Source organism: Oryctolagus cuniculus, chromosome 5 (genome assembly GCF_964237555.1).
Source record: "Oryctolagus cuniculus chromosome 5, mOryCun1.1, whole genome shotgun sequence".
In the NCBI taxonomy this organism is placed as follows: domain Eukaryota; kingdom Metazoa; phylum Chordata; class Mammalia; order Lagomorpha; family Leporidae; genus Oryctolagus; species Oryctolagus cuniculus.
Window position 1 is genome coordinate 156991591 of NC_091436.1, and position 13704 is coordinate 157005294.

Below are 13704 nucleotides of genomic sequence, written 5' to 3' on the forward strand. Positions count from 1 at the left end.
TCAAATGAACATTATTATTAATATTATTTGAAGGGTTTTTTTTTGGTTGCAGAAGTAGTACATGTGTTAAAGAAGAAATAAATGTCTATAAACACAAAAATGTACAAAGGAAAGTTTCTCAGAACTTGAGCTTCTTTAGCCTCGATAGCTGTTGTAACTTGAGTTCCTTTTAGACCTTACTTACATGCTCGTGAACGAAGGCTGGGTTGTGGTGTGTGCACTGTGGTGCTCTTCAGTCGGTACTGTGTGCTGGACGTCAGCCTGTCTCCGCGTGTGCACCGTTATTCCATTCCTTTTGTCCACTTTACAGTCCCTTATTGTGAGAATGTACTGTTACAGTGCATCAGTTCTGACATGCACAGTTTTTTGTATTTTAACATTTCTAAAATGGGAATGCATGTTAGAATCTATGGTCTGTCAGAGTTTAATTTGCAGTGTTTTTCTTAGATTTAAAATACTGATTCATATTATTGGAATCTGAATTTTGATGAGTTTGATAGAGTATCACCTATGTGCAAGTATTCTTTTTGGTTTGTTTTGGTCATAAATAAATCTGCAGGTCATATATCTTTGTAAATATTAATCTTTTTCTGTAGGATTAACTTTTTTTTAAGATTTATTTATTTGAAAGGCAAGGTTACAGAGAAGCAGAGGCAGAGAAAGAGAGGTCTTCCATCCATTCGTTCACTCCCCAGATGGCTGCAGCAGCCGGAGCTGCACCGATCCATAACCGGGAGCCAGGAGCTCCCTTGGAATCTCCCATGCAGGTACAGGAGCCAAGGACTCAGCCTCCTCCAGGTCTCCCACGTCGGTGCAGGGCCCAAGGGCTTGGGCCATCTTTCTCTGCTTTCCCAGGCCACAGCAGAGAGCAGGATCGGAAGTGGAGGAGCCAGGGCTCAAACCGGTGTCCATATGGGATGCTGGCACTGCAGGTGGCGGCTTTACCCATTATGCCACAGCGCTGGCTCTGGGATTAACTGTTATAAGTGAAATGCTTTGTTAATTTTAATAGAGCTTCTCAATTTTTTTTCTTAAAAGGTTACATCAGTTTACCTTGCTATTTATAGTAGATGAGAGCGCTTATTTTTTCAACCCTTATCTACATAGTTTTTGTTTTTCCAAAGATTTATTTTTTTATTTGAAAAGCAGAGTTACAGAGAGATCAATCTTCCATCCACTGGCTCACCCCGCAGGGGGCCCCATGGAGCGGTTGTGAGGCACCCATATGGGATGCTGGCTTTACAGATGGTGTTTTAACCCTCTATACCACAATGCCTGCCCATTCTACATTGGGTTTTAAGTCTCCTTGAAATACTAAATCTGATGTACCAAAAAAACAAAATAAAACAGCAAGCCCTTCTTGTATTAGTTTGCATCTTAAAAAAATTGAATGAGGTAGGCTGTCAAAAAATTGTTTTCTAGGAAGCTTATTTGGGTCCTGCCAGTGCGAAGCTTAAACTTCTGTGGAACTTTAATTTTTAAAGATTTATTTATTTCAAAGGCACAGTTACAGAGAGAGGGAGAATCAGAGATCTGCCAACTGCTGATTCACTCTCTGAATGACCCCAGTAGCTAGCAACTGGGTCTGGAATCAGCATTCTGACACGGGATCCCAGTGTCACAGGTGACGGCTTAACCCGCTGCTCTACGACGCCAGTCCCAGCACATTATTTTAAACACGTCTGTATTTAAATGATCCTGAGTATCAGAATTGTAAACTCTGCTTAATGCACAGACTTGTTCTTTGCTCTGTTGATATCTTTTTGTCTTTGTTTGCACCTTGTTGTTTCTAAACTGGCTCTTCATCCTGTAGTGTATGGTAGTACAGTAGTGTGCGCGCGGCAGAGGCCTGCCCTCCTCGGCGGCATGTCAGCATGCTTCTGGAGTGCGTGCTTCTGCGTTGTTAGCGCTCAGTTTGCGCGTTGGTGAGTGTATTTTTGGCATACATTTTTTTAGTGCTCTATTGATTATTCAGAATCAGCACATTTGTATACTTCAACCACTTATTTCCATAATTGAGTGGGACTTTATTAATTTTTGATATTTTGAAACTTTTATTTCTGGTTTGTGTCGCTTGAATGAACAGGTGTTAGCTACTTGCTGTGGAATCTGAACATCATTTTCATGTACATGCAAATTATCCCCTCTGATCAGAAACTGGTTTTGTATTGAAGATGCTTCTGATAACTATTAAAGAAATAAGGACTAAATACAGTGAATGAAGATGTGGTAGGGTTTAGAGTTATAGGAAGAAAAACTTGGATTTGGTCGCAGACAAACCTGTGTTCCGTCTCTGACACTTGTTAGCAGAATGGTCAAGTTGTTTAGCCCTGCTCATCAGTTTCTGTTTCTCTGTGATGGAAATGGTGGTCACCTCACAGGACTGACCCTGGTGCTGAGCAGACACTCCCGCAGTGTAACTGCCAGTTAGTGACAGAGCCAAGGGACGCATGCTTGTGTTTTTGTGTCCTTGGACTTACCACCCTTTACATTTGATTGCGTAGCCTTGAAATCCTGGAGTATTTCTGAATTTGATTCGTCAGATTCACCCATTTCCTCCCTTAAAATACGGAGAGCCCCTTCATGGGCCTGCGTGTGCTTAGAGTTAGTTCTCAGCACTTCCCCTTTGTAAAGACAAGGCATCCCAGAGGTCCACGGAAATGACAGCAGTGAGTACAACACTACCTGCCAGCTGGAGTTGTACTTCTGCGGCAGCCAGTTTTAATGTGCATTCGTGTTTGAGTCTCTGCAAGTACTGTTTGACACTTTTTTTTTTTAAAGATTTAGTCGTGTATTCATTTATTTGAAAGGTAGAGAGAGAGATTGTCTATCCACTCTGGGTCACTCTCCACAGCCAGGGCTGGGCCAGGCTAAGGCCAGGAGCAGAATACATCCTGGTTTCTCACATGGGTGGCAGGGGACCAAGTACTTTGGCCATTGTCTGCTGGCTTCCCAGGCACGTTGTTAGCTGGATTGGCAGCACCACAGCAGGGACTTGAACCAGTGCTGTGCTATGAGATGCCAGTGTGGTAAGCTGCGGCTTAACGTGTTGTACCACAAGGCTCCTGTTAGAGGTTCTAATGTATACATGGTGTGGGGGCCGGCACTGTGGTGCAGCGGGTTAACACCCTGGCCTGAAGCACCATCATCCCATATGGGCACTGGTTTGAGACCTGGCTACTCCACTTCCGATCCAGCTCTCTGCTATGGCCTGGGAAAGCAGTAGAAGATGGCCCAGGTCCTTGGGCCCCTGCACCCACGTGGGAGACCCAGAAGAAGCTCCTGGCTCCTGGCTCCTGGCTTTGGATCGGTGCAGCTTTGGCCATTGTGGCCAATTGGGGAGTGAACCATTGGATGGAAGACCTCTCTCCCTCTCTCTCTGCCTCTCCTCTCTCTGTGTAACTCTGACTTTCAAATGAATAAATCTTTAAAATATATATATATATGCACATGGTGTGTGTACAGTGCAATATTTCTGTATCAGTTAAAGATGATTTACAATGTTTCTTTTAAAGTTGGTCAGTTTCTTTTTCTTATTATAGATTGTAGGAAGTATAATTAAATAAAACTAAAAAAATTTATTTATTTGAAAGGCCAAGTGACAGAGAGGGAAAGTGGGAGAGTTCTTCCCTCTGCTAGTTCACGCCTAAAATGGCCGCAATTGCCAGGCTGGGCCATGCCTAAGCCAGGAGCCAGGAACTCCATCCAGATCTCCCACATGCTTGACAGGGCTGTGGGCACTTGGGCCTTCATCCACCGTGTTCCCAGAAGAATCAGCAGGAAGCTGGATGTATAGCAGAGTAGTTTGGATCCGAATCTGTGCTCCCAAATGGGATGCCTGTGGCCCATCGTGTTGCACCACAGTGCCAGCCCCAGGAACTGACATCATTCACCTGAAATGTCCTGTAGTTTCATTGTGTGGTCTTCCTTTACTGATATTTTAACTGAGCTGTTAAACTATTCATGAAGTAGATTTTGGGGTTCCGTTCTTAAAAAATTATCATTAGAAGAATTAGTCCATTAAATGAATAGAGGTTTAATGAAATGTTTTGTCTTGCAGCCAAATTTGTATCCCACGGTGGGACTTCAGACGCCAGGAGAAGTCGTCGACGCCAATTTTGGACAGCATCCTTTTGTGTTTGATATAGAAGACTACATGCGAGAGTGGAGAACCAAAATACAGGCGCAGATGGACCGGTTTCCCGTCGGGGACCGAGAAGGGGAGTGGCAGACCATGATACAAAAGTAAGGGTGCAAAATCTGAACTGCTGTTGCCCACTTCTCTTTCTATGAAACTCTTTTGGTAACCATGAAAGCTTTTTAATCTTCTAATTTATATCCTAATAATTCTAATATATAATTGATTTTATTTTAATCTCTGAGGAAAAGTGTTTTACCTATTTAATGAAAGTTAAAAATAATGTTTGATTTAACCACACAATCAGAACTGCATTTCAGTCTGACTCAGTTAAATTGATGGAGGAAATAAAAGTGACAGTAGAGGGGCTGGTGCTGTGGTGTAGCGGGTAAAGCCACCGCCTACAGTGCCGGCATCCCTTGTGGGTGCTGGTTCGGGTCCTGGCTGCTCACTTCCAATCCAGCTCTCTGCTGTGGCCTAGGAAAGCAGTAGAAGATGGCCCAAGCCCTTGGGCCCCTGCACCCACATGGGAGACCTGGAGGAAGCTCCTGGCTCCTGGCTCCTGGCTTCAGATCTGTGCAGCTCCAGCTGTTGCAGCCAACTGGGGAGTGAACCAGTGGGTGGAAGACCTCTCTCTCTCTCTCTGCCTCTCCTCTCTCTCTGTAACTCTGACTTTCAAGTAAATAAATAAGTCTTTTAAAAAAAGTGACAGTAGATTTACTTAGGCTAGTTTGATTCACTCATTCTCCTTAGTAATAGGGTTTAGTGATTGGTATAGCCTTTATTTTATTATTATTATTATTTTTTTTTTTTTGGACAGGCAAAGTTAGTGCAAGAGACAGAGAAAAAGGTCTTCCTTCCATTGGTTCATTCCCCAAATGGCCACTATGGCTGGCACGCTGCGCTGATCCAAAGCCAGGAGCCAGGTGCTTCATCCTGGTCTCCCATGCGGGTGCAGAGCCCAAGCACTTGGGCCGTCCTCCGCTGTCTTCCCGGGCCACAGCAGAGAGCTGGACTGGAAGAGGAGCAACCAGGACAAAATCTGGTGCCCCAACCAGGACTAGAACCTGGGGTGCCGGCGCCGCAGGCGAAAGATTAGCCAAGTGAGCCACAGCACTGGCCCTATTATTTTTTTAAAGATTTATTTTATTTATTTGAAAGAGTTACAGAGAGAGGTAGAGATAGAGAGAGGTCTTCCATCTGCTAGTTCACTCCCCAGATGGTCACAGCAGCTGGAGCTGAGCCAATCCAATCCAAAATCAGGAGCCAGGAGCTTCTTCCGGGTCTCCAACGTGGGTACAGGGGCCCAAGGACCTGGGCCATCCTCTGCTGCTTTCCCAGGCTGTGGGGAGCAATCCGGACTGGACTAAGTTACTGGAATTAAGACTTATTCTATGCATCTGCTCTCCCACAATATGGCGCTGGGAGAGAAGAAAACAGCTTCCGCACAGCTGCCTCCAGTTCAACCAATAAACTGTAGGACTTGCTCCTGATTGGAGAGCAGCGTACTCGGCGTGTGGGCAGCCGAGTTGGGATTGGCGGAGGAGGACTATAAAGGAGGAGAGAGACGGCATGCACCGGGAACATCTAAGGGGAACATCTGAGGGAACACCTGAGGGAACACCTGTGCAGCCCCCGAGACGAGCCGGCCGGTGGTGTGCCGCTCCCCTGCGGAAGTGGGGAATGTGGCCAGGGGGAACTGCCCTTCCACGGAGGTGGAAGGGATAGTAGCCAACCCGGGAAGAACCAGCAGCAAACCCGGGGAGGGCCGAGCAGACGAAAGAACAGCGCAGGGTCCTGTGTCGTTCCTCCACGAAGAGGGGGAGCGACACCAGGCCATAGCAGAGAGCTGGATCAGAAGAAGAGCAGCCAGGACTAGAACCGGTGCCCATATGGGGTGCCGATGCTTCAGGCCAGGGCTTTAACCCACTGTGCCACAGCGCTGGCTTTTAGTAGTGTTCAAAAGATAGTTTCATAGAGAATCTAGATTTTATAGTTCAGGGTCTGTAGTTTTTGGATGTGTAGTTCAAGTAGTTCAGCTCTTCATGGGGGCAGCAATTTTTGCTTTGTAGGAATAAGTATCAAAACATTGGAATACAAATGTCATATACATTTCCTATCTCAGGATTCTGCCTTGTAACAGTGCCTAGGTTACTGTCGTTGTAGCAGCCATTTCTATTTACTAGTGCTCCCCTCCCGCATTTCTGCCAAATACTTGTTATCAGCATTTAGATTCAGGGAGATTATAATTGCTCCTATTGTGAACAGGAAAATCTGACCAGAAGCCTCCAGTTTTGTTTTTTTTTTTTCTTTTAAGATTTTTATTTATTTGAAAGGCAGAGTTATAGAGAGGCAGAGGCAGAGAGAGGTCTTCCATCCGCTGGTTCATTCTGCAGATGGCCGCAGCGGTTGGAGCTGTGCTGATCCGAAGCCAGAGCTTCCCCTGGGTCTTCCACATGGGTGCAGGGGCCCAAGGATTTCGGCCATCTGTCACTGCCCTTCCAGGCCACAGCAGAGAGCTGGACTGAAAGTGGAGCAGCCGGGATTGAACCAGCGCCCATATGGGATGCCAGCACTGCAGGCGGCGGCCTCACCCACTATACCACAGCACCGGCCCCTAGAGAATTCTTAAAAAACTTACTAATTAATAATTATGCTCCTAACCTTGTCCATGCTGTGTAGACATTTAGAAAAATCGCAATGGCCTGAGACCAGAGATCCTTGGTGAGGATTCCTCCGTGCAGCATCGACGCTGAGAGCTGCCTGCTGATGGTGCAGGACGCGGCAGGCGCGCAGTGTCAGATGCAGATGCCGCACAATGCAGTCGTCTCCCTTGCTGCTTTGCCCACACTGTCCAGCCTGTTTTATTAGGAAGCATCACTACCCTAAGGAGGTTTAGCAGGAAAATAGAACTCCTAGACTGTGTCTGTGCTGAAAGGCTGGAGGGAACACCCGGATGCTTCTGGTTCTGAACAGTCTCTCTTGAAGCTTGAAACAGTACAGAGTTAAATGGAATAGCATCGCATTCAAAAATCATGTTCACTGTCATGGACTAGGCCATGGAAATAGCAGAAGACTTGGCGACTGTCAGTCTGACACGGTCTTGCCAAGGTGTGCTTTGAACATTGTGAATTTAAAATTCGAGTATACTATTCTGTGTCTTTTTTGGGAGGAGCTGGTGATTGGGAGACAAGGATCACTCTGACAGCACACTTCTTCCTGGAGCCATCATCGCTCCTGTTACAGAGCCTGGACCCCGGGTCTGTCCACACAGGTGGAAGAGGGGACAGTCCCCTGCAGGGCCCGGGGTCTCCAGCTGGACCTGGGCTGGTCGCTGCTCTGGGGCCGCATTCCCTTAATGCTCTGGAAATGGCCGCTCCCTAAGCGTCATGGCAGAGGAGACATTTCTTCTTAGTCTTAGAGCTTGGGACCCCGCAAGCCCATTCTTCACAGAATTGATGGTCACCGTGACCTTGTGAGAGGTCTTTCTAAAATATCGCTCTTTCTTAAATTAATTTGAAGTAAGAAGAAAATCTGAGATTTTGACTCCTTTTTCCCTGGTTTCCACTTCTGGTGAACCACTGCCTCCCGATGTTTCTGCATGGCCCTGGGTAGTGAACGTGTTTGCAGATATTGGCTATCTGGGTTGCTGTTGTTGGATCTCCAGTTGTTCTAACTACACTTTGTAGGTGTGTGTAAATCTGTGTTTTGGCCTCATTGGTGGTTTTTTAAAAAATACACGTATTCTCCAAGATATGAGTTGTGTCTAAATCGTATTGAAGAGTTAATCTCCTAAGAAAGGCTCACTCTGCATTGATTATTATTGTCCTTGTAGGCGTTGTTCTAGAAGATTCTTTGAGTTCACCTATCTCATTTAACTATTGTGTTCTGAAATGCCTAGAGTTACTCTGCTATTTCGAGTTGATTATTTACAAGATGCCAGCATATTACTAAGATAGTCATCCAATAAAGGTGAAACAAATTATAGAAAGATTGAATAGTAAGATGGGAAATAAATAGGCAGGGACCTTGAGATCACAGAAGGGTCTTTAGAGCACCTGTTTCTCTGGTAATATGGTAGTTAGAATTATTGTTACTCTCTGTTTTGAAAATACCACATGATGAACAAAATGATTTCTTCCCACTTTGTATTTGAGGTTCTTGAAGTCTTAACCATTTCAAGAAAGTGCATTGGTTTTGTCACACCAAATTAGTCTGTGTCCATATAGATCATAGAATGAAGTGTGTATTCTGTTGACTAAAAGACGTGTGTTTCTTCTTTTATGTTAAGAATGGTTTCGTCCTATCTAGTCCACCATGGGTACTGTGCCACAGCAGAGGCCTTTGCCAGATCTACAGACCAGACTGTTCTAGAAGAATTAGCTTCCATTAAGAACAGACAAAGTAAGGACCCTGGTGCATGGCTAACAATTGTTTGCAGATTATAGGTTTTCTTTAATTTTTAGAAGTTTTATTTTTTTAAATTTGGAAATGTTCAGATGTATTGATTTCAGAGAATGCCTCTACAATTTACTTTCATTGACATTTTAAAAGATTGTTTTTTAAATTCACGTAGGACTAAGTTATAAATGTGGAGAGAAATTTTGGAGAAATGTCATTATAGTATTTTTCTTAAAGGCTTAAGCTATCAGAAAATCAACACTTAATAAAAAGGGTTTGGGTGAAGAGTAAAGTCATCCTGGTTGAAGAATGCAGATAATGTGTGAAAGAGATTAGATATCTTCAGATTTAAATTACTGATCACAGAGTATTTATTGTAGGTTCTAGTGCTGGCCTTTGTAGCCAAAGCTGGAAGGCCTGTTGTAGCAAGGGCGAGTCTGCGTGATGCCTGGCCCAGAGTGACTCATCCTGAATCCGTGCTGTGAGCCCATGAGGGTGGGTGTCACTTGACAGAGGTGTAGGGGTGGGTGAAATCATGATGGCTGGAAGACAGCTTGTTACTGGGTCAGATTGCTCTAATAGCATTGATCACATCGTTTTGTAGCTAATTGCGTACTTGTCTTTCTCACTACCTTAACGTGCTCTGTGGAACAGAGGTGGTCACTTACTCATTTGTAGCCTCACCATCTAATTTAACAAACATCTGACACACAGTGAGTGCTCCAGGGGTGTCAAGTTGAGATCTTCCTAGAAGAATTAGAAATGTACTGGATTTATTGTTTGAAACCTTAGTGTTGCTTATTAGCTGTGTTTCCTGTGTTATTTGTATGTTTGTGATTTAAAAAAAAAATGGTTTGTGGTACTTGTTAGAATTTTTTAAATACACCTGAAATTTTTCCAGATTTCCTAATGAAATCTATGATTTTAGAAAAAGAAATAGAAATTAAATCCAGTAATTTATGTTGAAGTTTTTTTACTGACTCATATTTTCTGAGGATCTACTAAGTTTGTTTCTACTTTTATGAAAGTTAATTTTTTGCTTTTTCTGAATAGGAATTCAGAAATTGGTGTTAGCAGGAAGAATGGGAGAAGCCATTGAAACGACACAACAGTTGTACCCAAGTTTACTTGAAAGAAATCCTAATCTCCTTTTCACATTAAAGTGAGTTCAATAAAATATTTATTGTATGTGTGTCTTATTACATAGATGTTATAATTAAAGTCACTTTGATGGCTTCATAGCTTATAATTCTACCTTGGTTCAGATATTTACAGAGTTGTGACGTAGCGCATGTGACTGTCAGGTTGTAACAGAAGGGGAAGTGGTAAGAACAGTAAGCAGAAGGCATCCTGTGCTGGGTGTGACCTGGAACTGTACCCCAGAGCAGAACTCCCCATCCCCCTCTCCTCAGCCCTTGACAAGCACATTCCACTTTGTGTCTCTAAATTGGACAATTCTAGGTGGCTCATGTGAGTAGAATCATACCTTGTGTGTCATTTTGTGTGCTTGTTCACTTAGGGTAGTGTCCTCAACACATCCATGGTGTGGATGTGTCAGAATTTCCTTCTGTTTAAAAAGGCTTGATGGCCGGCGCTGCGGCTCACTAGGCTAATCCTCCGCCTTGCGGCGCCGGCATCCCGGGTTCTAGTCCCGGTCGGGGTGCCGGATTCTGTCCCGATTGCCCCTCTTCCAGGCCAGCTCTCTGCTGTGGCCAGGGAGTGCAGTGGAGGATGGCCCAAGTGCTTGGGCCCTGCACCCCATGGGAGACCAGGAGAAGCACCTGGCTCCTGGCTTTGGATCAGCGCGGTGCGCCGGCCGTGGCGGCCATGGGAGGGTGAACCAATGGCAAAAGGAAGACCTTTCTCTCTGTCTCTCTCTCTCACTGTCCACTCTGCCTGCCAAAAAAAAAAAAAAAAAAAAAAAAAAAGGCTGGGTAACAGTCCGCTGTACGTATATGCTGGGTTTGGTTCGGTCTTCGTCCTTTGACGGATGACAACTTGTATCCCTTCTGCCTTCTGCCTCTTGGCTCTCGTGACTGTTCTGCTGTGAGCGTGCTGGGTGCAACGCCCGTGGCAGCCCTGCTTTCAGTTCCGGTGTGTGCTCGGAAGAGGCGGCGCTGGGGCTCCTGGTGACGTTCTCACTGTGAGGAGCTGCCCCAGTGTTTTCCTCAGCGCTGCAGCGGTTTAGCTTCCGCCCGCCACGCGCCGGAGCTCCAGTTTCTCCATATCCTCGCCAACGCTTGGCTGCGTTTTTGTGGGTTTTTTGGTAATAGTCAACCCATTGTGGCATTTTTTTATTGATTGACTGAATCTTTGTTTTTAATCATGTTAATTGAGCTTCAAATTTCAACTCAGAAATTCTTGTAATTCATAACAGAACTGTCTGGTTTAAATGAGTACGTTTACATGAGTTCAGTCATTTTGGTTGAGATTGGGAATGGGAATGGGGTGAGGAAGAGTGAGAAGGCGGTGCTGTGTGGATGTAGTGTGCAGGAAATCGTCCTCTTAGGCATTGGTTGATTTGCTAACACCCGCCCCTCCCCTCACACACTTTTTTTTTAAATTTGAGAGGTTGAGAGGCAGAGAGCAGACGAGCTCCCTATCTGCTGGTTTATTCCCCAAATGCTTGCGCTGGCCCCAGGTGGGAGCCAGGAACACAACTCGGGTCTCCCACATGGGTGGCAGGGACCCAGCTGCTCCTCATCACAGCTGCCTGCCTCCCCGGAAGCTGTTTTGGGAACTGGGGCTGGAACTCAGACCGCGGCGCTCTGTTGGGGGGTACCGGGATCTTCACCGCTAGACTAGCTGTCTGCTCCACAGATAATGTTGTGTTTGTCACTTTTAGGCAAGAAATGGATCTGTTTTAATTTTATTATAGATATGGGTAGATTTTAACTTTCTTGAAAGGTTTTTATTAAAACTTCATTAAAGGAGATGATATTACTCTCTCTTGCATTATGTTCAGGCATTTTTTCTGGAAAATTTTAAACAGTCTAATATGAGTTTTAACTTGTTATCTAATGACCAAACTTATTGACAGTACAGATGTTTTCAGTACTTTGAGAAATCTGTTGTTAATGAATAAACTAAAGGCCATTGGAAGATTATGTCTGAGTGAGTTTCTTTCTCTTTCAGAGTGCGTCAGTTTATAGAAATGGTGAATGGCACGGATAGTGAAGTACGGTGTTTGGGAGGCCGAAGTCCAAAATCTCAAGACAGTTACCCTGTCAGTCCTCGACCCTTTAGTAGTCCAAGTGTGAGCCCCAACCACGGAATGAATATCCACAGTTTAGCATCAGGCAAAGGAAGTACTGCACATTTTTCTGGTGAGATTGAATCTTACAATGTTCCCTTTAAATTTTTACCTTTTATTATTTTGAACCAACGTTGTGTTTTTTTCTGACATTTTTTGTGTAGCTGTTTTGCATTTGTGTGTGCTTGATCTCAAGAAGTTGTAGGTGAAGACCTGAAGGTTCAGACTCATGTGTTCCCAGTACCAGGAATTCACTTAAGAGACAGCTCTTTCTGAGAATAGCTTATTAGCAGATCTTCATAACGAGGGCGACGCTCCGAGTGAGTTGTCCCTACACGGAATCCTGCGTGCTGCGTCATGCGAAGGCAGTCTTGGGTTTTATGAACGTTCACACGTGCAGGTGACCCGCCTGTGATTCGGGTCATTCCCTGCCACTGAACCAGAGCCGGCTGGCAGCTTCTCAGCCTCTCCGGGCTCTCCCCACCCAGACTGTTGCGGGTCTGCCCCGCGCCCTGTCCATTATCTCCTGGTTTCTTTCACTCCATCAGTCTTGCTTTTTGTGGCTTTCGATGTCCTCTTAATTAAAACGTTCTCGTTCCGTGGCTTCCGTGAGACCCCTTGTGCAGGTTTATTCTGATCCTTCTCAGTTTCCTTTCTCCTCGCGTGGCTGTTCCATTCTGGGTTTGCTCTGTACTGTTCATTTGCTGAAGCAAGTCAGACTTTTTTCTCCCAGTCGGTAGGGTACACACACCAGCAGCCTGCATGCTGAGGGTGATTCCCGTGCCTGTGTGCTTAGCTGCACCCATCTGGAATAGCTAGCGTGCGCTCACTTCAGGCTGGGGGGAATTCCGAGCCCCCGTGTGTTCCTATGTAAAATGAGCATGGTGGCGACAAGTCACATGTCACAGACCTGCCGTCAAGACGGAGGGTAGATGCAGCGGTGGCCCCTAAGACCGTGACGGAGCTGAGACGGTGCCATGAAGTGTTTGTGCTGCACCTTTGCCGCGCTCAGACACACACACGCCTAACTTTGTGTTACACTTGCTACAGGGTTCAGGATGATAACGTTTCCATGTTTGCTCAGAACGTATCCCTGTCATTAAGAGACACAGGACTGCTGCCCTCAGAGGGCCACTGTGAAGATTAAATGCGATCCATAATTAAGTCTTCAATAAATGTTAGAGGAGGTAATAATTACAGTTCACAATTCAGTGCTCTAGTGTCTTCTCGAAGACGTAATCTGTTTGCTATTTGAGTTGTCTAGTGCCTCTGACATTTTGAAAGTCTGAAATGAAAAACCAGAATATGAGGAAATTATCTAGTCTTTTTTTCTATGTAATATTTTTCTCATTTTTTCAGGTTTTGAAAGTTGTAGTAATGGTGTCCTATCAAATAAAGCACATCAGTCGTATTGCCACAGTAAACACCAGTCATCCAGTTTGAATGTCCCGGAACTGAACAGTATAAATATGTCAAGGTCACAACAACTTAATAACTTCACCAGGTACGTGACTTCCCCTGCTCTTGCATCCTAGCTTTGGTGTCGTCATTGTTCATAATTCAGAATGGATCTCAATCCTGTGATCTAGACTTGGGGTCTGGGAGTTCCCAAGCTCCTAGAGAACATGAAGGGCAGGGACTCCGTTCCCCAGAGCGGTCAGTCTTCCAGGTGCTCCTCCTCCTTCCTCTGCCGCCCTCTTAAGCTGTAAGGACAAATCAAGGGCTCTCTGCCTCGTCTTCCCGCCAACCGCAGATCTGTATAGGTGGTCGCCAGTGCCGTTTGTTGTTTTCAAGTTCAGCGTGCTGATTCACACCTATTTAACCTCTAGTGTTAACGGTTTTTTGATGTATAGAATGCGCTGAATTCAGAATCACTTCACGGAGAACCCTTTCAGAAAGCGTGTCATTCCGT

At 45.1% G+C, this 13704-nt stretch overlaps 1 protein-coding gene across 1 annotated transcript in view; it reads left to right on the forward strand.

Annotated features, from left to right (window-relative positions):
* Window positions 1–13704, forward strand: part of RANBP9 (RAN binding protein 9) — a 94392-nt gene that overhangs the window by 65158 nt on the left and 15530 nt on the right. The window contains exons 6-10 of the mRNA XM_051855085.2: window positions 4061–4245; window positions 8430–8542; window positions 9593–9701; window positions 11675–11865; window positions 13152–13296. Of these exons, the coding sequence (XP_051711045.2) occupies window positions 4061–4245; window positions 8430–8542; window positions 9593–9701; window positions 11675–11865; window positions 13152–13296 (743 nt within the window). The remainder of the gene's footprint in view (window positions 1–4060; window positions 4246–8429; window positions 8543–9592; window positions 9702–11674; window positions 11866–13151; window positions 13297–13704) is intronic.